The following is a 21,916-nucleotide window of genomic DNA, read 5'->3' on the forward strand; positions in this document are numbered from 1 at the left end:
GGAAAACAAAGATGCTAGACAGCCTGGGGATGAAGCAGGAAGGTGGAAGGAAGATCAACTGGAAACACTGGAATTTATTGGACCTCCCAGTATTTTCTTGTCTGGAAATTTATGACCAGTGAACCGGAGTCATCAGTTAGCATGACGTTTGTGACAATCATAGGAAGTACGCTATGCACACTGTAAACGTAGTTGGCATTGTTAGGTAAAGCTTGTAATGGAGTAGCATAGTTTGGCTGAGCTAATTTCCATTTTTAGCACATTGACTAATTTCTATAGTTGAACTTTTACACTAGTTCATTAAGTGGAATTACTTTCACCTAACAAACATTAAAATGTTTTATGTTTAAAAATAGTGCATTTTTGTCCATATCTCCCAAGCATTTTTCAAATCTTTTTATTCTTTATTTTTTTCCTGTCACCATTTATCCCCCCTATATCCTCTTCCACCTCCACCCGACCACCACAATCACCACACTGTTGTCTGTGTCCCTGAGTTTTTTCTTTTATGCTAAACCCTTGACCAGTACGTGGACCATACCCTCCCATCTACTTAAAGCACCAGTTTGGCAAACACATATCAACAAGTTATTTGAATTTCTTATGGAAGTCTGTTGATGGCCTTTCCTAACATCAATTGATAGCTTTCAAGATGTCAGTTGCCAGACTTCAGAGTTTTGAAAATAATGTGATCCTGTTCTTTTCTATACATTGTTCCTAACTTGTGAAGGGTTTTGAGTAAAGAAAGGTAAGCATCAGGTATTTTTATGTGCCAGCTCAGGTAACCCTTACAACAATCTCATGACACATTCATTGATCACTATTTTATAAATGAAGAAACTGAGGCTCAGAACACTCAAGGAACAGATCAAAATGACGTAGCCAGACATGGTGGAACTAAGTGTATATCCAGATCTTCTGACCTAAAGCACAGCTTTCCCCATTACACTCTGCTTTTCAATAAGACTCTTAAACGAGAATGCCAGAGGAGGGTTAAACATGGACAGTTCTCTGTCTGCAGCTCAGAGTGAACTGCTAGTGGTTCCTTAGACAGAAAGTGAGGGTGAGAGAGTAATCCAGGCCCATTGACAGAAGCGGTTACTTGGAAAGTGCGATGAGAAGCCTTTAAACTGTTTTTAAAGCAGGAGCCTGATTAGATCATAACTATTGTTTTTTAAAGGTCACTCCAGCAGTAATCCTGGTAGGAAATGGAAGGTTAGCGCCGTTAATTAAGGAGGGAGAGTCCATAGGAAAGGGTGATTGGAGATGGGGATGAGGAGGCTCCTAAATTTCTGGCTTTAATAACTGGATGGTGCCACATAGTGAGTAGAAAATATTAGAGAAAGAACGCATGTGGGTTAGCTGTTCAGTGTGTTTTCATAGTAAGATGTTGGGGATCACACATACAGCATGATCCCCTCATGTTACGGTAGAGGATAAAAGAGAGGCCAGAGAAGTTACTTGATTGAAGTCACCACTGCGTAGTGGAGCAAAGAGTAGAAACAACTCCTGTGGCCATTCTGCAACCCTGGGCACCACAGAACAGATGATGGTTCAGGACCGGCATTCCAGAGACGTGATCTGTGGGTCTTCTGGCAATCTGGCCTTTTATTCAATCAATGCTCATTTCAAAGAGAATTATCTGTCCACTGATGAAGATTTATTTCAGTCTCTTTATTTCCTTACTCCATGAGATCCAAATCTTAAAAAGTTACTATAACCTATTTTCCAGGAGAACATGACTCATGTTAGGGCACAATAAAAAAAAACAAAAAACAGTTACACATACTCTCACCAAATACAAATGATTAGGTTCAAATCTGGCCCTGAGTTGGTGAGGTATTATTATGCTCATTACTAAAAATAATATGTCATTATGATTTTATTTTTTCAGTACCCTTGTGAAATGTGTAGAACAAGTTTTACCCTTCTCATTTTACAGATAAAGCTCAAAGATGTTAAGTGACAAGTATAGTATCACAAAACTAGTAAGTGGCAGGATTCAGCCTCAAGTTTCTTATAGGGCAATATTTGTTTTTTGTTTTATTTTGTTTTCTTGCTTTTTTGCTGCAAAAAGCTTTATTGTTTCATTTGGTGCAATGCATGGGAGAGGGCTTCAGGGTGGTTAAAAGAATGGCTAGTAGTTTCAGGAAGAGGCTCAGGTAAAGCCCAGACACCAGGGGGATGCAGAGGGGCCCCTCCAAGGCCTCTGGGCTCCACAGGCTGCTAGTCGTGCGTGGGGTGAGCCTTTCGAAGAGATACTCGCCTGCCCAGCCTGGGGGCCGGCACCTGCAGAGGTGAGTCAGGTGTTGCCCATCTGCTTGATGAGTTTCACCTCCTCACCCCGGAAGTGGTTCTCCAGGAAGTCCCAGAGCTGAGGGTCTGCTCTGAGGGAACAAGGGCCTGCAGCTCCACCAGGGCCTGGGTCAGGGTCCTCTCCAAGGCCAGGGCGGCCCCCATGGCGCCCTGAGTTTTGCCCACTCACCTTGGGGAGGCTTCAGCTCGTCCTGGAGAGAATGCGGCCGCTGCGCTGGTTTTGCATCTTTAAGAGACGCTCAGCCCCCTCGGCTTCTTCTCCGCCATCTCCCGGAAGCAGCGCCCATGGCCTCGAGAGCCACATCGTTGGTGGAAATAGAAGCCCAGAGAGAGGTAGGTGTGGGAGGCCACAGAGGCAGGCTGGCTAGGCGGTTGACTGCAGCCTCCATCTCGGTGGAATAATTCCGACGAATTAGGGAGCTCACGGTTGTTCGGCAATAAGGGGTTAAGGTAGGAAAATACCCGGAGTGTTGGCTGGTCCTGGAGGTGGTTCTGAAGGTGGTTCTGGATAAGACGCAGGAGAATGGCCGGAGGCTGGAAGAAGGGGCGTCCCTGGGTCTGTTCCATCCAAACACTGTTGAAGCAAGAGACAGATCGGGACGGCCGAAGGCACTGAATATTTGTTTTTTGTTTTTTTTTTGTGTGTGTTTTTTTTTTACTAGAAGCCCATGGCCTTTCCTGCATTGCCACTATCCCATTTATCTCCTGTGAAGTTCCTACTATTGGTTTAATTTCTTTCGGTTTGCCATTAAAGGCATGTAAAGTAGGGAAAATCTTTGTTCAGGTGATGCTATTCTTACTGGCTGACAAGGCGAATTGGTGGATCTTTAAGGTCCTTTCCCATTTGAATACCTATCTGTGAGCCCATCACAGGGGGAAGGAGAGGATAGGGTGCTAGATAAGCTATTTTAGAGAATGAACAAAAATGTTTTCAAATCTAAGAATAAATTTTTTTAAGTTCTTGGGTCCCCTACTAGTACTAATAAGCTAAAAATAATTTATAAAAAGAGACTCATAGTGATTTATTATTTTGTGAAATGATTAAGAAAAAAACTTTCTCATTTTGTTATGTCATTGACTGTAATCATTATTTTTGAATGAAGATCCTCAAATAAGCTCCCTAATTAAAACTGACTGGTGAGCTTTTTGGTGAGGCAGAGTGTCCAAGGCAACATGCTGTGAGGGTTGTGATGGAAAATGAGCCACGTTGGATCTTTTTGAAACCAAAGGCTTTGGCTCTGTAATCTCCATGGAGAATGATCATTTATAATGGGTTGCAGGAAAATGTGTTTCATCCTGTGGGGAAGACAGAAAATGAGAGGTATTATGGTCAGGTGTCTCTACTCCTACTCTGGGCAGTTTTCATGACTAACTTTCCAGGGTCCTGTCTCCACAATGGCCACTTAGCCAGAACTCAACACGGGGGAATGAGCTCAGCCACAGGAAACCATGAGGGAATGGTGCTGCTTTAAGGACTGAAGCTTAGCTCCTCCATTCTAGCTCTCTTTGGCTTTGGTAAAACCCTTAGATTCCATATCCTACTTCGTGCATGCTCAGGGGGGATGGTTGAAAGCATCTCTCCCCCACCCCCCCCCCATTGCCCCGCCTTTGTTTTCTGAACTCCTGTAACACATGAACAACGTTTCCTAAACTTTTATCACCTTTCAAAGCAGTGATGTTTCCTCGTTATCGTCACAGTAAACTTTTTAAGCTGCTTCATTTGTTTTATCTTAATCTTTTCTCCCCTCTGTTTCTCTCCATCAACTTTACATTTCAGTCAAACAAACAAAAAAACAACAACTCTGAAGAGGGCCACTAATGTAGCTGATCCTAGTCAAGGCACCCAGACTTCATAAACCTCATTTTTGTTTTGAGGAGTTTTGATATTTGTTTTTTATATGAAACCAAGGGGGGTTATTTGTTCTTTATGATTTATTATGAACTGTTAATGTGCCTAGTCCTGAGGTATGCATTTTTGATACAAAGTGGAAATAAGAGAAGTCCAAGTCCCCAGGATCTCAAAATAATCATTTTTATCTGCTTTCCTCCCTCTCTCAATTTTTACCTGCTTTTCTCCCTTCCTGTAGATATCAACTATCCTTCTATTTGATATCCAAATCTCCTTTTCTCAGTTAATTACATTATTTTGTGCCTGGCTTCTCAAGTTAGAAATCACCACATCAACATTTACCACTCCTTTTTTTGCCCACTTAAAATTGATTTTCAAATCCTGTTTATTCTCCTTTTTGAAAAGCTTTAAAATCCATGCCTTTCTTTTTTCATCCCAGCAATGCTCTCCTTATTCAGCTAACAACAATGTCTGGTATAGAGCATCACATCCCAGTGTCTCTCTCAATGTTTAGTCTCTCCTTCATTGATTCTTCTCTCCACCATCAGATCTTAAAACCAAATTAGATCATGTCACTAATTTGTCCATAAACAGTTCCTCCAAATTGCATTGAAGGTTAAATTCAAACCCCCAACCAGTTTCTCCTTATTTTTAAAAATTCAGTTCAAATTTCAGGTCTTCCAAGTACCTGCGCCCAGGTGGTTCGTGGTGTCCTTCCTGCCAAAGTCTTGTATGTACTATTTACCACACTGGCTTTACTTTGTCCATAGTATCTTGCCATACTTGAACTCCTAGGTCTTCTCCACCTTTCCTAAAGCACCAAGTATCATTTGACAAACTGTCTTCAGGAAAAGAGAGAAAATGTATTGGTGTCTCTATGGTAGTAGAACTTCCTGAAAGACAGATTTATGTTCAATATGGGAAGATATTTCAAAATGTTCAATATAAGGAGGTGCTGTAAAATAATTATATTGGCTACCCCAAAATGTCATCAGATTTGTTTTACTTGACATTATTAAATAGACTGTTCCGGGGAATATGTTTGAACTAAATCCCTCTTAAAGTTCCAAAGGCTTATGACTGTCAGCTGCAAGCTAATTAACTACATGGACCTCAGTGTTCTCATCTGAAATTTAAGAGAGAAGGAAGAGCTCTAAGATCCTTTTAAACTCCACAGTCATATTCACCATTCTCCTAAATCAGTGGTCGGTAAACCGCGGCTCGCAAGCCGCGGTTTGCCGCCCTGTTGACTAATGAGTTTGCCGACCACTGTCCTAAATCATCTTTATGCTTTTACATAATTTCTCTTGGTCATAACATTCTCTCTCTTTCCCCCTTTCCATTTGTCTAAGTTATTCTTTAATTTCAAGTCTCATAACTGTTCCTAAATGCCCTCTATGGTCTTCAGATACTTCAACCATCAGTAATTGCCCCTGCCTGTTAATTTCTGTTGCACTAAATGTGGCCGTTGGGATATAGAAAGATTACTAACTGTATTGTAGGCTTCTTGGTCAGAGACCATATTTTGTCTTTCAGTCTCTAGAAGAGTATTTCCAGTAATCACAGAATAAATACTTATTTGTGAATATGGCAGATGTGGTACTCACAATGTGGTACTTGTATCACCTGCCTCACATTCACTTGGGGTTACTTCTTATAAATGCAGCTGGCATTATTAAAATTACTCCAGGTCATTTTTACACACAGTAAAGTTTTAGAATCACTGGCATAGACCTTCGGGTGCTATACGCCATTCTGGTATTATTTCTATAGCTTGCCTTACCACTTCCAGTCTTCAGTGTAGAGTCCCAGAGGACCTCTTGTGTGAGACTACCATGGATATCCATTAAAATCTGCACCTGCAGAGAGAAACCAAGATGGCGGCATATGTAAGCACCTAAACTGCTGCCTCGCACAACAATTTCAAAAGTACAATTAAAAGACATAACAGACATCATCCAGAACCACAGGAAGGCTGCCTGAGTGGAAATTCTACAACTAAAAGGAAAGAGGAAAGCTCACGGAGAATCAGAGGAGCGGCAAAAGGGCTGAGGTATGGAGATACGCGCAGAGAGGAAGGGCGACTGAGTGCCTGGCTGACTTTCTCTGGCAGGAGGGGGAAGGAAGCCCCCAACTGCACTGAACCCCAGTTCCGACTGCACTGAAACCTAGCTCCGGGAAAAACCCCATAGACCCAGGCTCATACAAGGGGAATCTGGACTGTCAGGCGGAAACTCAGGGGAGTCACGGAAGACAGAGTTCTGGAGGCACGCGCGCAAGGGCAGGGCTAACGGGAAGCCAAGACTGTCTGCTCTGCCCTGAGATTCTTCCCCAACCAAGCTGAGCACAGAGGCTTTTGCAATTTTGCAAGTCTAATCCTATAAGGCTGTCTAGACACAGCTGATCCTCACAGCCAACTGGCCTGGAGGTCTAATCCTCCCAGCCAACTGGCCTGGAGGTCTATTCCTCCCAGTGATACCAACAACAATCAAGACTTAACTACAACAAGGCTGTACACACAGTCCACAAAGAGGTGCACCAAGAGTGTCCACCTCAGGTTAACTAGGGAGGCTAAGCCACTGGGCCCTATAGGACACCTAGCACACAAAGCTACCCTACCAAGTCAGGGAAGCAACAAAAATGCGGAGGCAAAGAAACAGATCACAAACAAAAGAAATGGAGGAAAACAAATGACTGGATATAGAATTCAAAACCACGGTTAAAAGGCTTTTCAAGAATATCCTAGAAAAGGCCAATAAATTTAGCGAGACCCTCGAGGATATGAAAAAGGACCAACTAGAAATTAAACATACGCTGACTGAAATAAAAAATATTATACAAAGACCCAACGCAAGAATCAAGTCAAAGGTTTGAAAAACAAAGAAACAAAAAACACTCAACCGGAAAAGCAAAAAGAAAAAAGAATCCAAAAAGTTGAAGATAGTGTAAGAAGCCTCTGGGACAACTTCAAGCGTACCAACATCAGAATTATGGGGGTGCCAGAAGAAGACAGAGAGCAAGATACTGAAAACCTATTTGAAGAAATAATGACTGAAAACTTCCCCTACCCGGTGAAAGAAATAGACTTACAAGTCCAGGAAGCGCAGAGAACCCCAAACAAAAGGAATCCAAAGAGGACCACACCAAGACACATCATAATTAAAATGCCAAGGGCAAAAGACAAAGAATATTAAAAGCCACAAGAGAAAAACAGTTAATTACCTACAAGGGAGCACCCATATGATTGTGAGCTGATTTCTCAACAGAAACTATGCAGGCCAGACGGGAGTGGCAAGAAATATTCAAAGTGATGAAAAGCAAGAACCTACAACCAAGATTACTCAAAGTTATCATTCATAATGGAAGGTCAGATAAAGAGCTTCACAGATAAGAAAAAGCTAAAGGAGTTCATCACCACCAAACCAGTATTATATGAAATGCTGAAAAGTATTTTTTAAGAAGAGAAAGAAGAAGAAAAAGGTAAAGATAAAAATTAAGAACAACAAATACATATCTATCAACAAGTGAACCTAAAAATCAAGTGAATTAAAAATCTGAGGAACAACATAAACTGTGAATATAATAGAATCAGGGGCATAGAAAGGTAGTGGACTGATAATTCTCAGGGGAAAGGGTATGGGGGGTGCAGGAAGAGACTGGACAAAAATCGTACACCTATGGATGAGGACAGTTGGGGGGAAGTAAGGGCAGAGGGTGGGATGGGAACTGGGTGGAGGGGAGCTATGGGGGAAAAAGGAGAAACAATTGTAATAATCTGAACAATAAAGATTTATTAAATTAAATAAATAAATAAGTAAAATAAAAAAATCTGCATCTGCAGTCCTTAAAATGTAGCCCCTCCCTATGACTGTTAGAGTGTCCCTGGTTCCCTGAAATTCCCCAGATCGCCTTTGTCAGAAGAAGCACCAGCATCTGTCCTTTCTCCAGCCTCCTTGCTTGGATGTTTCTGACAGAGTTATTATTGACTAAAGCTTCCAGCTACCTCTAATGAGTAGAAATGGCTTAAAGTACTTGGGTAAAACAAAGTCTCTTATGCCTAGTGATTGTATTAAGTGCCTGCAAGAAGGCTAGGTGCTGTCCTAACCAGTTTGGCTCAGTGGATAGAGCGTCGGCCTGCGGACTGAAGGGTCCCGGGTTCGATTCCGGACAAGGGCATGTACCTTGGTTGCAGGCACATCCCCAGTGGGGGGTGTGCAGGAGGCAGTTGATCAATGTCTCTCTCTCATCGATGTTTCTAACTCTCTATCCCTCTCCCTTCCTTTCTGTAAAAAATCAATAAAATATATTAAAAAAAAAAAAAGAAGGCTAGGTGCTTACATATGATCTCACTTAATTTCCCTTCCCACCCCAGTATCTATCAAGTAGATAATTCCCATGTTACAGATGAGGAGGCCTAGGCTAAGAGAGGTAAGCAACTTCGGTCTAAGTAAATAATCAGGCCCTGAATTCTTGGACACAGATTATTGGTTTTATTTATCTTTGGATGCTCACTAACAAGCACCGTGTCTGGATGTTGCATAATTTAATTGTTTAAATGAAAAGCTGGGTGAAGAGATAAATTTTGGTTTTGCGGCGAGTAAATGTGAGAACTCTGTATGAGCCCAAAGTCAGTCATCCACCCCTGCAGTCCCTGTGCTCCCCTGGGAAGTGTGCAGGGCCCATTTCCAAATAAGGTGGCAATCCATGAGTGTGCACATAGGACAAAAATGCATCACCCCCACGAAGGTGCATGTCAGCACCACCTATTCTCTCAGCAGTTCTGTGAGTCTGGTAGAAAAACCCATTTATTTTTCAGCTCAGGAGTTTAGATGTGACACATAAAGCTGGACTTATTTAATGGTATACCCACTATTTGCACATCTTCTTGTGCCTATTAAAATACCACAAGTCCCTTGCCTGCTATTTGCTTATGCTAAGACTTCAGCCATCAGATATTCTACTTTTGCATGCTATGTGGCAAGAAGATCCAAGTTTATTCATAATATAACAAAGTGGAGTTTGTTTTTAGCACAAACTGAAGTTTGTTTCATTCAAGAATGTGAACTTAGTAGTTACAGAATCACACCCATGCAGATTCATTACCATTCAACTATCACATTTTCTGTTTATGTTGATTTCTAATTAATTCTCTCCTCAAAAAAAAATAAAAATAAATGGAATGGCTCTCTCAGCCAGACCAGAGCACATAATGATTCCCACTGTTGGATGAACACTGTTGGATCTGTCTCATGAAAAATGCTGTTATTACCACCCACTAACTCATCAACAGGTCCTGGCTCTCTACAGAATCTGGGTCTCCATCACCCCTATCCACACCCTCTTGTCCTCTATTCACCTCCATTTGGGAACATGGCCACTTGGAGAAGGGGAAGCTTTCCCTCCCTTAGCAACAGCTGGGATGCTGATTCAGTACCTTACATTTTACACCCGTAGCAGAGTGCATTAACTTTATGATAGAATTTCTACTTGTGGTTAGGAAAGAAAAAAAACCCCACTATGTTTGGTTCTACAAATGCTTTTTTGTTGCAGTTTCAGCAACAGAATCAACACTAGCTATCTGGTAGGTCATAGGAAAATGAATATGGTTTCCAATACTTTTGAAGAATCAACTTTGGAATTAGCCCTTAGGTTATTAACTCGTTTAATGGGGAAAAGAACATGATATTGAGAGTCTAAAAGGAAGGTTATATCAGAAGAGAAACTATAGTGTTGTTCTAAATTATGTAGACGGTATTAATATGTGTTTCTAATGGCATGGATTCAGAAAAGAAAAAGATTGTGTACACAATTGCAAAGGGTTTTTACTTCTTATTCTCTTTATTCATTCTTATGACCTCTTATATATTTCATAACTTTCCTGTTCCTCCTCACCACCACCACCCCCTCGCCCCCCCCCTACCTCCGACCCCCCCCCCCCCACACACACACACACACTCCAGTAACAGGGAATGAAAATTTAAAACCCCAGGACAAACTAAAATTACTGCTAGAAGGAGATGGGAGGAACAAAGGAGAAATGAAGTGTTCCCAAGAGCAAAGAACATGTAGATCAATGCACAGTCTCTTCAAAGATTATCATCTGAACATAAATTCCCAAGTTGTGGCTAGTTAGAACATTCTCCTCTAATATAAAAATTAATAAGAGAACATATTTTCATGGAATATAAGATGCTGGTTCTGTTCCACGTACTAGTATCATAAATCTAACAAAAATTAAAATGAATAAACATATCAGACAAAATGTGTTCTGCCTTTCCTTCTGGTATTACAATACAGAATCTAATCGCACTTGTATAGAATCGCAGCCATTTACTTTGGTCCACGCGGCTCTGACCTTCTTTTCTAACCTCATCTCATTCCACTCACAGCGCTGTGGTCTCATTGGTTCCCCTTGGGCTGCTCCTCAGGCCTGTTCTCTCCCGAAGCCTTAACATGTTTGCGCTCCATGATGCTCACCTGGAATACTCTTTCTCAAGTGTTCGTGGCTGATTTCTTCTTATCCTCTTGGTCTCAGCTAAAGGGTAACCTTCTCAAGGGGCCTTCCCTGACCACCATATTTAAAATAGCTCCCCAGAGCTACTCTCTGCCTTATCCACCTGTTTATTTCCTTCACCACTCCACAATATTTAATCAATTATTTATTTACTGGCTTATTAGCCGATTAATGTCATGAGGAAAGGAACCAGATGTCTTGTTCAGTCCTGCATTTTTTGCATCCTGAGTAGGTTGGGCGCATAGTTATCATAAATTTTTGTTGAAAACCTTAATCATAGTCTCCACATTGTGTATGCAATGCCCACTTCAGTCTATCTTTTGTTTCTAGTCCTGATCCCTTAGCCTGTGGATACACAAAGCACAGCCATCAGCCACCAAGTTGGCATCCACCTACCAAATAGTCATCCTATTTTAGATTTTAGGAATTCTATATCTGCCATCATTTGCTAGCCATTTTCTTAATATGGTGAGCTGGCTTGATTTTAGTGGAAAGTCTAGCTAAGTGCTACCTAATGTTAGGTCTGTTTCATTGCTGTGGTTTTATTTAAGTATTTATAGGATATAAATATTAGACTCCCTTCAGGAAATTATTATTCAGTAAGAGAAAGAGAAAGATTTTCCAAGTTCTGAACAAAATCGTTTCCATTAAAAACAGTATGTTTCCCCACATAATAACGGTGGAGCCCTAACTGGGCTGTATTCAGAACTGGTGGACACATTCCTCTCTGAGACTGTTAGGAATTTTGTGAAACCATTGGTGTGGCACAAACTTTCGAGTATTCAAGGTTGATTTACTGGGACAAAAGATGTGACAGATTCTATCATCCTAACTGCTTCAGGTCAATTAATGTCTTCACTCTTGATTTTGATAAAAGACCAAAGAGAACATGTATGTATCCTGTGTCTGAATACATATATATGTCTAAATATGTAAATATGTACATACATACACATGCATACATATCTGTATTTAAGTAGCATAAGTGAATTTTAATTAATTTAATAATTAAAACATTGGTATATTAATACATTTAAGCCATTAGATGATACACAGTATTTCAAAAGTAACAAAATTTATATGTTTGTATATATAAACATGTGGCAGTTTCAACAAATTATTAGCCACAAATTATAATAAAGAACTATGATAGATTCAGATATTATTGTTTGACAATGTAAAGAAGTATCATATGCCAATAAGCAATTATATTCATTCAAACAGCTTTTGATATTATATTGTCTATACTTAATACTCCCAAATTGCCCAAATGGCTGTGGAGATATAGCCATTGTCAGTACCACTTGAATGTTTTAACTTATAAGCAAATAAGAAACATTGGCTCTCAATGTCTTCTGGGGTTGATTCAACAGAATTTGAAAGAGACTGCCAAGTAATTCAAATTTTTAACATTATGTTTTTCTTAAAGTGAATATTGCCAAAAATTCCATAGGAATCATGAAACATCTCTTTCTGTAACCATAACATTACATTAAACCTAAAAACGATTCTGTAACAATCAAGCCCCGAAGTATGATAGAAATGTGCTATCCTAACTTAAGCAAGAGAAAGAGTCTATATTTTCTCTAGGTGAATCTCTAATTGAAGTACACAGAACTTAGAAAAGCTTTCATTGTTTTATTTTGAAAAATGTATTTCATATTTAAGCATCCTTAAAGTGTATGTGATTTGAAACTTGATTTTTTTAACCAAATGTTCATAGGCATAACTCACTTACAAATGCTTCTTTAGGTACTTTTGGTTAAATATTTACTGCTTTGACATCTTTATTATTTAATAAACACAAATAGCCCTGCTAGCGTGGTTCAGTGGTTGAGCATCAACCTATGAACCAGGAGGTCGAGGTTTGATTCCCGCTCAAGGCACATGCCCAAGTTGCAGGCTCAGTCTCCAGTGTGGGGCGTGCAGCAGGCAGGCAATCAATGATTCTCTCTCATCATTGATGTTTCTATCTCTCTCTCCCTCTCACTTCCTCTCTGAAATAAATAAAAATATATCTTAAGAAAATAAACAGAAAAAACAAATACCTTATTTTAATAATAAAAAAAAAATTTTGTTGAGACCTATTCAATAAGCAGTTGCCCTGGGTAGAAGTTGGGACTTACAAAGAAAACTGTGAAGAAATTATCAAGGCCAAAACCAGACCCCTGCCTTCAAAAAGCCTTCAGTCATTGTGAATGTCCTTGTAAAGGGAGAAGACATGGAGAAAAGGACAGATGTAAAAATAACTTTGATTATAGAATTTCACTGGTCTTCTCTTCCTACCCTGTCTGTTAAGGCCGCTGCATACAGGAGAGTAGGCAGTAAATATTGTGAAGGCGAGAATACTTTAAAGTGACCCTGTGGGTTATCCCCCTCCTCCTCCTCCTCCTCCTCCTCCTCCTCCTCCTCCTCCTCCTCCTCCTCCTCCTCCTCCTCCTCCTCCTCCTCCTCCTTCTTCCTTAAAAGTAAATTTTATCAAATTCACTAATTTACTAATTTTTCCTTATCTGAATTATAAAATCAACAAGTTAATTTCATGTTTTTAGCTTTTCTTTTAAACTTAGTCAAACCTGCTTTTATAAGCCTAAAGTTTATTAAATTTTGTACTTCTGGAAATGTTCTAGCCACAAATAAATGACCATCAGAGGTCATTGGCAGCATGCAATAATGGATCTCTTCCACATAGCAATTTGCAATGGATGTTAGTCCATTTGCAGTTGGGCTTTAGAAGAGGATTATAATAAAGCAAATCCTTGAGGCTTGCACTTCAACTGTTACAGAAACAGAACATTGATTCCAACGTTGCAATTAATTTGGTATATCATAAACATTGAAATTACCTAAACATTGTGTATTTACCAAATGCTCTAATACAGTTTAAAACTCTGTGTTATGGATATTTTATCAAAAAAGTTGAACTACCACACATACCAATAGCCTTTAGGAAGTGTTGCATTAGTCATGCATCACAAGATTATTAAATAGAGAAATAGTAGAAAATCTTATCAGCTGGAAAAAAAACCTGAAGTTACTCAGAGTATAGAAAGTTCAGACACTTAAAATGTGTTTGTTATGCATTAATATATACTCTTTTCATACTTAACCTTCATATACAAGTTAAGGAAAATGCATTCCTTTTTCCCAGTTTTGGGGACAGACACACATTTTAACATGTATTTGACACATCTGTAGTCAGAAGGTCCCATTTTAAAGTTCCCATGAATTCTGCCCATTTTTCCACTTATAATTACTCACATCTAAAGTTTCCTTATATAGACAGAGATTGGTATGAAATATCAAAGATCGAGGTTTTAACTTTTCATCTAAACTCACTATTCAGTAGTTTACAACATTTCTTTGAATTCTAGTTTTGGGTTTCAAAACAAATAATTGTTGTACCTCCTGCCATTACAAACAGCAGTTACCACAGTTATTTAGGCTTTCTTTGAAAGCAAAAGTGGTATGGAAATACAAAGTATTATTTAAATGAGCTGATCTATCCCTTTTCTTTTACAAAATATCCCTTCTCTGGAGCTCTGTTTGCTTCCTTTGCCATCCTTCAGCATTTCCTCTTTTAAGATGTCTTCTCTAATTAAGTAGCTACCACCAGAGACTACTACACAGGTACATCCCAAGCAACTATCACACAATAAAACTTCATCTATTGAGCATTGCTTTCTGGATATCTTATAAAACCTGCAAAATCAATGATCCCAAGCCATGTTTATATCTGTAGACCTTTTTGCTCCATGTACCTCGCTCCAAACCTCCAACTGAAGGCTTTTTACTCCTCCAGCCATCCTCTCCTTTCTCGTCACTGGCTGGAATTCAAAACACACCTTCTCAAATCCTCTTTCTTATTCAGTCCACATTCTGTTGGTCACCATATTTAATTGACTTTACCTCCAAAATGTCCTTGGAAATATGCATCCCTCCCTCGCCACATTCCATTGCCCCTGCTATATTTTAAGCTAGCATCAGTCTTTTACCTGGATCACTACCTTTAGTCTCCTAGTTTCCATGCCTGCCATGCTGTCAGGGAAAACCACTTTTCTCATATAAATGTGATTGTATCATTCACCAGATTGAAATTCTCCTTGTCCACAGAATAAGTACCTTGGCCCACAAAGGGTTTCATAATCTAGATCTACCCTGTGCTTCCAATCTCCTTGATATTCCTCATGCTTCCATTAACCACTGCTTAAGCATCAGTTGCATTGAACTCATGCCAGTCTCCTTCTTGATGTGGTAATTGTGGTGTTCCCTCCTCCAGCCCCACCATGGCCACTTCCATAGTGATACCTTCAGCTCCTTTTCTAACATTAAATACAAACCTTAGATAGTCTAGGAAGCCTACCCACCAACAACACCTCCATTGGTCATATAAAATAATAGTACAAAAACATGGTTTGAAAAAGTGATTTGGAAATACAAAATGGAGTTATTATTAGAATAGAACAAAGAAGAAGAATGACAAATCGGAATTCTATTTTCTGTCTTAGGATCATAAGATTTTAAGGCTGAAATGGTTGTTACAGTCAATCCAGACCAAAGTTTTCTGTGGTTTCCATATAAAAAGTAAAAACTCTTGCCTTAAGATGAAGTTTGAGAAATTTGTGTCTAGTTGTGTAAGACTGACTGTATAATTTGAGTGATCTTCATCCAGCTTTCAAGAAAGCAATCACTATGCTACTCAACTGTAAAAAAAAAATCTAGAATCTTAGAATATGAACTTCATAGTCTCAATTCTTCTCACTTTCCACAACATAATACTTAAACCATCCTGAAGCAATGAAGTTTGCTTTCAAATTTGTACCTGCCCATATTCAAAATGCCCTGATTAAGAACAAACAAACAAGAATTTCCTTTGCCAGTTAAGACAGTCATGTCTTTACTTTTTCAGAAAAGTATTTTGTTAAAAATTTTTGGCTACACACGAAATATGTTTTTTAAAAAGCAAAGAGAGTGATAGTAGCACAATGTGTGAGTCAACTGTGCTGTATTAATCAGTAAAAGTTTTAACGAGGGAATTGTGCCCCCTCATAATTTGGGTGCAAATTGTTACCAATCGTGGGACCATACAGCTCTCTCCTGGAGAAGTTTCCAAACATCCAAAACGCAATTTTTTCAATGAAATTTATTTTAACGTTTTTTGAGGCTCTGAACATGTGAGTCGTGTTTATTTTCATAGTTGATTCCTTTAAAGTTACATTATAATAGGTCGACATTTCAAGGTGCTCAAAAGTCTATTGTGCCTCTTTTGAGCAGCTGCATTTCAGAGATAGGGACAGATTGGTGAGGGCCAATCCAATCCATCTTCATTTAAGCTCAGAGTCACTCAGTGCCCTGAGTTGGAATGATTTTCTTTCCAACTGAGTTCCTGAGATCCATTTTTCCATAGAGTTTTTAGGAAAAGGTTTCACAGGTTTTATTTTTGTTTTTTATCTACACCCTTGTTTCTTAAACTGAGTCAGCAGACTCAGAACACATGGAGCTCTCTTCACTTTAGGGTCTTTTCCCGCTTAAAAAGTGTACACATTTTCTGTAAGTCTCCAATGCTGAGTTACTGGCATGAAAAATTACCCTGTTACTTGGAAAGCAGTCTTCACTTACAAGTCCCCCAGGTCCTATAATGTCTAAACCTCCTGTGCCACTTTCTATGTCCACCCCACCCCACCGAGGAGCATGTACAGGAAAAGCAGACTTCCCTTCCCCCACACATTTCCTCAGTTTATTTACAAAACGTCTTGGAATGAGAATGAGCTGCTTGTGGTTCCTGTGGCTGATTCAGGGATGGTTTCCTCCAGGCAGAGGATGCTGGTCAACTGAGTGACCTCTCTGTAGCTAACCCGTGCACCCTGTGGGAAGGCTGAGCAGGCTTATGGGTTCCCCTTCTCAGTAAGCCTGGTGGGGTTTGCTTTTGTGGTCAAGAACTTAGCAATAATCAAACATCGCTGTGAAACAGACTAAAGAATAGCATGATCCATCAGAACCTATCCCTCCCACCACCAACAAAATAGTCAGAAATACACAGGGATGCCTTTACCCCAAGTGTGTCAAACTCAAAGGCTAACACGGGCCAAGTAAACAAGGTTTACGTTTATGTGGGCTGCAAAAAAACAAAAGCTTCAATTGTCATAGAAACGTAGGTTTATTTCGACAGTGACATGCTGAATACAAAGGGCTGAAATAAATGAGTAATAGTTAACATAAAATAATAGAACATTTTAACAAAAATTAATATTTTTTCTTGAACATTAACTTACCAGACACTGAATAACTGCACAAATTAATAAGCATAATGCAAATAAACCTATTTTTCTTGTTCTCCGAAAGCGAATTATTTCCGTTTGCACAAACCAAACAAGTCAGTCCAAGATTAATGACATGGCAATAGGCTGCTAAAATATTCGCTGCTAGTATTAGTGGAGAGAAATGATGCGCCCGCACATAAGGCACGTAAGGGAAATGAATGCAACATGATTATAGTAATCAGTCATTAGCCAATGTTGTAGTTGGTTATTGATAAATAGAGGCCCGATGCATAAAATTCGTGCAAGGGCTTGGCCCTCGCAGCCCTGGCTGCCTCTCAGCCCGGCGGCCCCACCCACTGATCATTCTGGAAGGTCTCCGGAAGGTCGTTCCGCCATCTGGTCTAATTAGCATATTAGCTCTTTATTATAGAGGATTATGTATAACAGGATATTGTAAAAATTAAGTTATGAAATTTTTATTAAAATGTTTCTTATTTATATTGGTTGGGCTGCAAAAATATTCCTTGTGGGCCACGAGTTTGACATGCTTGCTTTACACACTTATGTACCAACCTTTGCTTCTCGTAATGGTCAGGATTTTTCCCTTCTGGACTCCTGAAAGGACTATCAGGCTATTAATAGTGCATTTAAACAGAAAATGCATTAGGAGAAGAAATCATCCCAAACACCAGCTACATGAGAGATTCACCTTAGTTAGCAATTTTCCATCAGCTTGCATGTAGGTGTTGATGACTGGTTAGTCACAAGGTTTAAAGTTGTGAGGATTTCAAGTAGACATGACTCTTCCAAATGTTGGTTTATATTTGTTCAGATTTGCTAATGAATAGTCTCACCACACAAATAAGTGACTCTTGGAAACCTTGGAATTCTCAGGGATATGTGTGGAAGTAGTCCTTAGTATGGACCGGTTATGTTCTCACCAAATACATAATTCCCTTGAATAAATGAAAGATGAGGGTGCGAAAACTATAAGACTTCTCTCTCAATGGATAAAATGTTGAACATAAATTATGACAAGTTCTCACATATGATTCACGTGGAAATACTGGTAAGCTAAACATCATAATTTCACCATTCTATCAATGTGAACTGATAAACATTAAATTCATGTGAGAAGAAATATTTTGGGAAAGCATTCAGAGGTGGGGTGCCCAAATAGCTACATAGCTTTAGAATCAATTGGCATTGGATCAAAGAGTAAAATTGTGTACTCAGACCATAGTTGAAAAAAGATACCCTAGAACAGTGTCCTTGCTCAAGTTAAGCCCAGTCTATGTTGTCATCCTTGCTTTAAGAAATTAGAGACGTGCTTATCATCCACCACAGAAATGAAAAGCAAAACTAATGTGTATTGATTTCAATGAATGTGCACAAAATTGCCATCTCCAATCTTCCAGCGTGCTGGTTCAATTGGATATATACATAAATTAGGCAATATATTCTTATATTTCATATGCTCAAATTTTAAGAACTTTTAAATCAGAAACAATGTATGTATTAAAAGGAAATAGAGCAGAAAAAAGGGAGAAAAAATCCTAATCCATTCACCCCTTACCACCAAATTGAAAACTAATGGAAGAAAATGTATATTCTACCCAGAGAATGTCATTGAACTTCTATATTTACAAGTTAACCTTTGTTTTTGTCTTTTTACATTTGTCCTCCAGTGCATCCTAACGTCAGTCAAGGCTGCCAAGGGGGCTGTGCAACGTGTTCAGATTACAATGGATGTTTGTCATGTAAGCCCAGACTATTTTTTGTTCTGGAAAGAATTGGCATGAAGCAGATCGGAGTGTGTCTCTCTTCATGTCCAAGTGGATATTATGGAACTCGATATCCAGATATAAATAAGTGTACAAGTAAGTGCCTACACAAAATTATGGTTTTATCTCATCCATGGGGACTTTCCAGATATGAAATGGCCTCTAGAATATTTGTGATACTCATTGTTAAGTAAATAATAATATTTACCTGATTAATTAGTCTAAACCCTACTTGGACTTCACCCTCAGGGCAGGACAATTTTCAACACTTATAAAAAACACTCAAGTTTTGTGTGGGGTTTTTTTTCTTTTTCATTGTTTCATTCCTAAGGTATAAATCATTGAACCAATGGAAAAATAGTGCAAGCATTAATGCCATTTGAGTTCCCATTATATTTACAAAATCTAAATATTTTAATGACTTAAAGAATCAATTCAGCTATTTTTCACTTCAGGAAAGATTCCAGTATAGATACTGAAACATTTGTCAGTTGGAAATAAATGTCAGAAATATCACATCACCTCTCATCTGCACCTGAAAACCCTATTCTCCACACTGTAGACCAAGTAATGGTTTAAAATGTAAATTAGGGAGTATCACTCCTCTATCCTATACCACATGTAGCCCTGCCTACCTCTCCAACCTCATCTATGACTCAAACACTTGCACTAACCTCCCTGGCCTTCTTACAGGATCTCCCCACCTCAAAGCTTTTGCAATTACTGTTCTACACTCACTGTACTGGCAGTTTGGAAAGCTCTTTTATCCACACCTTGTTTGGCTGGTTCTCTCTTTATAGCCAAGATTCTACTCAGATGTCACCTTCTCAGAGAGGCATTTCATAACCATCATATCGAAATAACCAACCTCTTCCTTTTATCAATAATTTTTCATATCTTTTTCCTACATTTGTTGTTAATTTTTTCCAGGGCATTTATTATTCTGAAACCAGACTACCTGGTTTAACAAACAAATATGCTCTGTGGTCCTACGCTAGTTACATAACCTTGTGTGTCTCAGTTTTCTTGTCTGTAAAATGGGAATCATGATGGGGGCCACCCCATTAGGTATTGTAAGATTTAAATGATTTAATATTGCAAAATTCTGGTAGCAGTGTCTGACTTATAGTATCACCATAGAAGAGGCAACTATTGTTATTTTTTATTGTGTCTCCTCTCCTTGAATGTAAGCTCTGTGAAGTCTGGGCCTTGTTTCATTTTTGTGCACTGCTGTCAGTAAATACCTAGAATAGTGATTGGCACATATTGGGCAACCAAGTACTTGTTTGAATGAATGGACTTCAAGAACAGCACAAAGGCAATATCCTAGTGTATTTTATTATAGTTCTGATGAAACATTTCACTATTATTTATTATAAATAGATATTTGCTCTTATGAACATTCTTGGGCAGTGGATTTATGGCCAAAAACTTTTTTATAAGGCAATCAGTACAATAATTCAAAAACCAGTGACTGACGTACATCAACAAAATGACTGTGGGAGAGTCCTTAATTTAGTGTGGCAAAATAATTTTGAGCCCTAAATGTTTGTTTGACATAAAAGTCACATGTGCCTGTGTTGTAAGCATATAGAACTGGACCAATAATAGTTAAGTCAAGATAATAAAAAATTATTTCTCTTTTTCTTTCTCTTTCAGAATGCAAAGCTGACTGTGATACTTGTTTCAACAAAAATTTCTGCACAAAGTGTAAAAGTGGGTTTTACTTACACCTCGGGAAGTGCCTTGGCAATTGCCCAGAAGGATTGGAAGCCAACAACCATACCATGGAGTGCGCCAGTATTGGTGAGGAGGAATGCTATGATTTAGAAAAATGACAACCATCTTAGATCATAATTCAGTCTCCATGGACATGCTTCTCGTCCTATTTCACAAGAACCTGAGGGACTGTCTCTACAAGGCTCTCTCCATCTTTCCATCTTAATGGTGTTTCCATAGCTTTCCCCAGCCGTATTATAGTACAGTTTAACATCCTGTGGGAGCTCCATTATATCTTAGGAACTGTTAATAATTGTTTCAACTATTCTTATCATTCTTTAATGAAGTTGTACTTATAGTGATTTCTTTTTATATATATTGGTCTTGAACTAAATTCCCACCTTAGGGCAAAAATGTCGCAAAACACCTAGGTCTAATCTCAGTCAGTGACCTAAGTTACTCTCCAAAGGGAGAAAAACATGCTCAGTGGGTAGATCCAATACCTAGAGAACTGGAGCTGATACCGTTAAAATTCTTACTCTTTCCTTTCACACTGCTTTGCTGAAATGTCCTGCTATGCAGGTATTCAGAAACAAGGAGAGATTTTTGGACTTACTCAAACTGACAGAGGAGACAGTCCCAAGGTCTGATTAATTGCAGGCCGAGTTTCCTGGAGGGGAGGTCCCTCAGACAAGTTGTTTCTCTAAATAACAGATCACTGTCAGGCTATATTTTCCTTCTTTTAAATGCTGTGTAGCTACTACAGCTACAAGTTTGATGAACACTTGGGGAGCAGATGCGAAACCAAATGGGAAAACAGCATACTAAATCTCAAAGTCCCCTGGGCAAGAGCTTTAGGAACCTTTGATGCTGCGCTGGTGTTGGCACATGCACACAAATGTCCTCCTGATTCAGTACAAGATAGTCGTCTCCAGGACTCCCCCGGGGTCCCCACAGACCGATCCATTAGAATCTAAAGTGCTGGGGTAATAACCCTAAAGTGGTGGTTTAACCATTTCAGGTCCACTCGGAACACTTATTTCTAAACACAATTTTTGGCAGAGTGAAATAGATAGATGATATTTTTAAGATAATTTCAGAAGCATCTGGAAAACAACAGTCCTGAAAGAGTTCATGGCTCATTTTGGTTTGCCTTTTTTCCCCCTTTAGTCAATAAAACACACACACATACACACACACGCGTGCACACACACACACATGCACACACCCACAAACACACACACACATGCACATACAAAACACCTTTAGAAAGAACGTGTTTTATCTATTTGTAGGTACCAAGGTTTGAGGATTAGAGGTAATAAATTACAAACTGTGGGGAAAAAAAGGAAACAATTCTGTAGAATATTCAAACAGGATGAGCTGCAAAGAGTTTGTGGTATTTCTCTACCCAGGGAAAGGGGCACCTGTTTGGATTTTCTTAGTTGCTGAAAGTATAGCATTCAGTCTTTGAAAG

At 39.2% G+C, this 21,916-nt stretch overlaps 1 protein-coding gene across 1 annotated transcript in view; it reads left to right on the forward strand.

Annotated features, from left to right (window-relative positions):
- RSPO3 (R-spondin 3) overlaps nt 1-21,916 on the forward strand; it is an 87,180-nt gene that overhangs the window by 18,479 nt on the left and 46,785 nt on the right. Inside the window, exons 2-3 of the mRNA XM_080665529.1 lie at nt 18,625-18,816; nt 20,380-20,526. Of these exons, the coding sequence (XP_080521655.1) occupies nt 18,625-18,816; nt 20,380-20,526 (339 nt within the window). The remainder of the gene's footprint in view (nt 1-18,624; nt 18,817-20,379; nt 20,527-21,916) is intronic.

The sequence above is a fragment of the Plecotus auritus genome, assembly GCF_963455305.1.
Source record: "Plecotus auritus genome assembly, chromosome: 4".
Classification (NCBI taxonomy): domain Eukaryota; kingdom Metazoa; phylum Chordata; class Mammalia; order Chiroptera; family Vespertilionidae; genus Plecotus; species Plecotus auritus.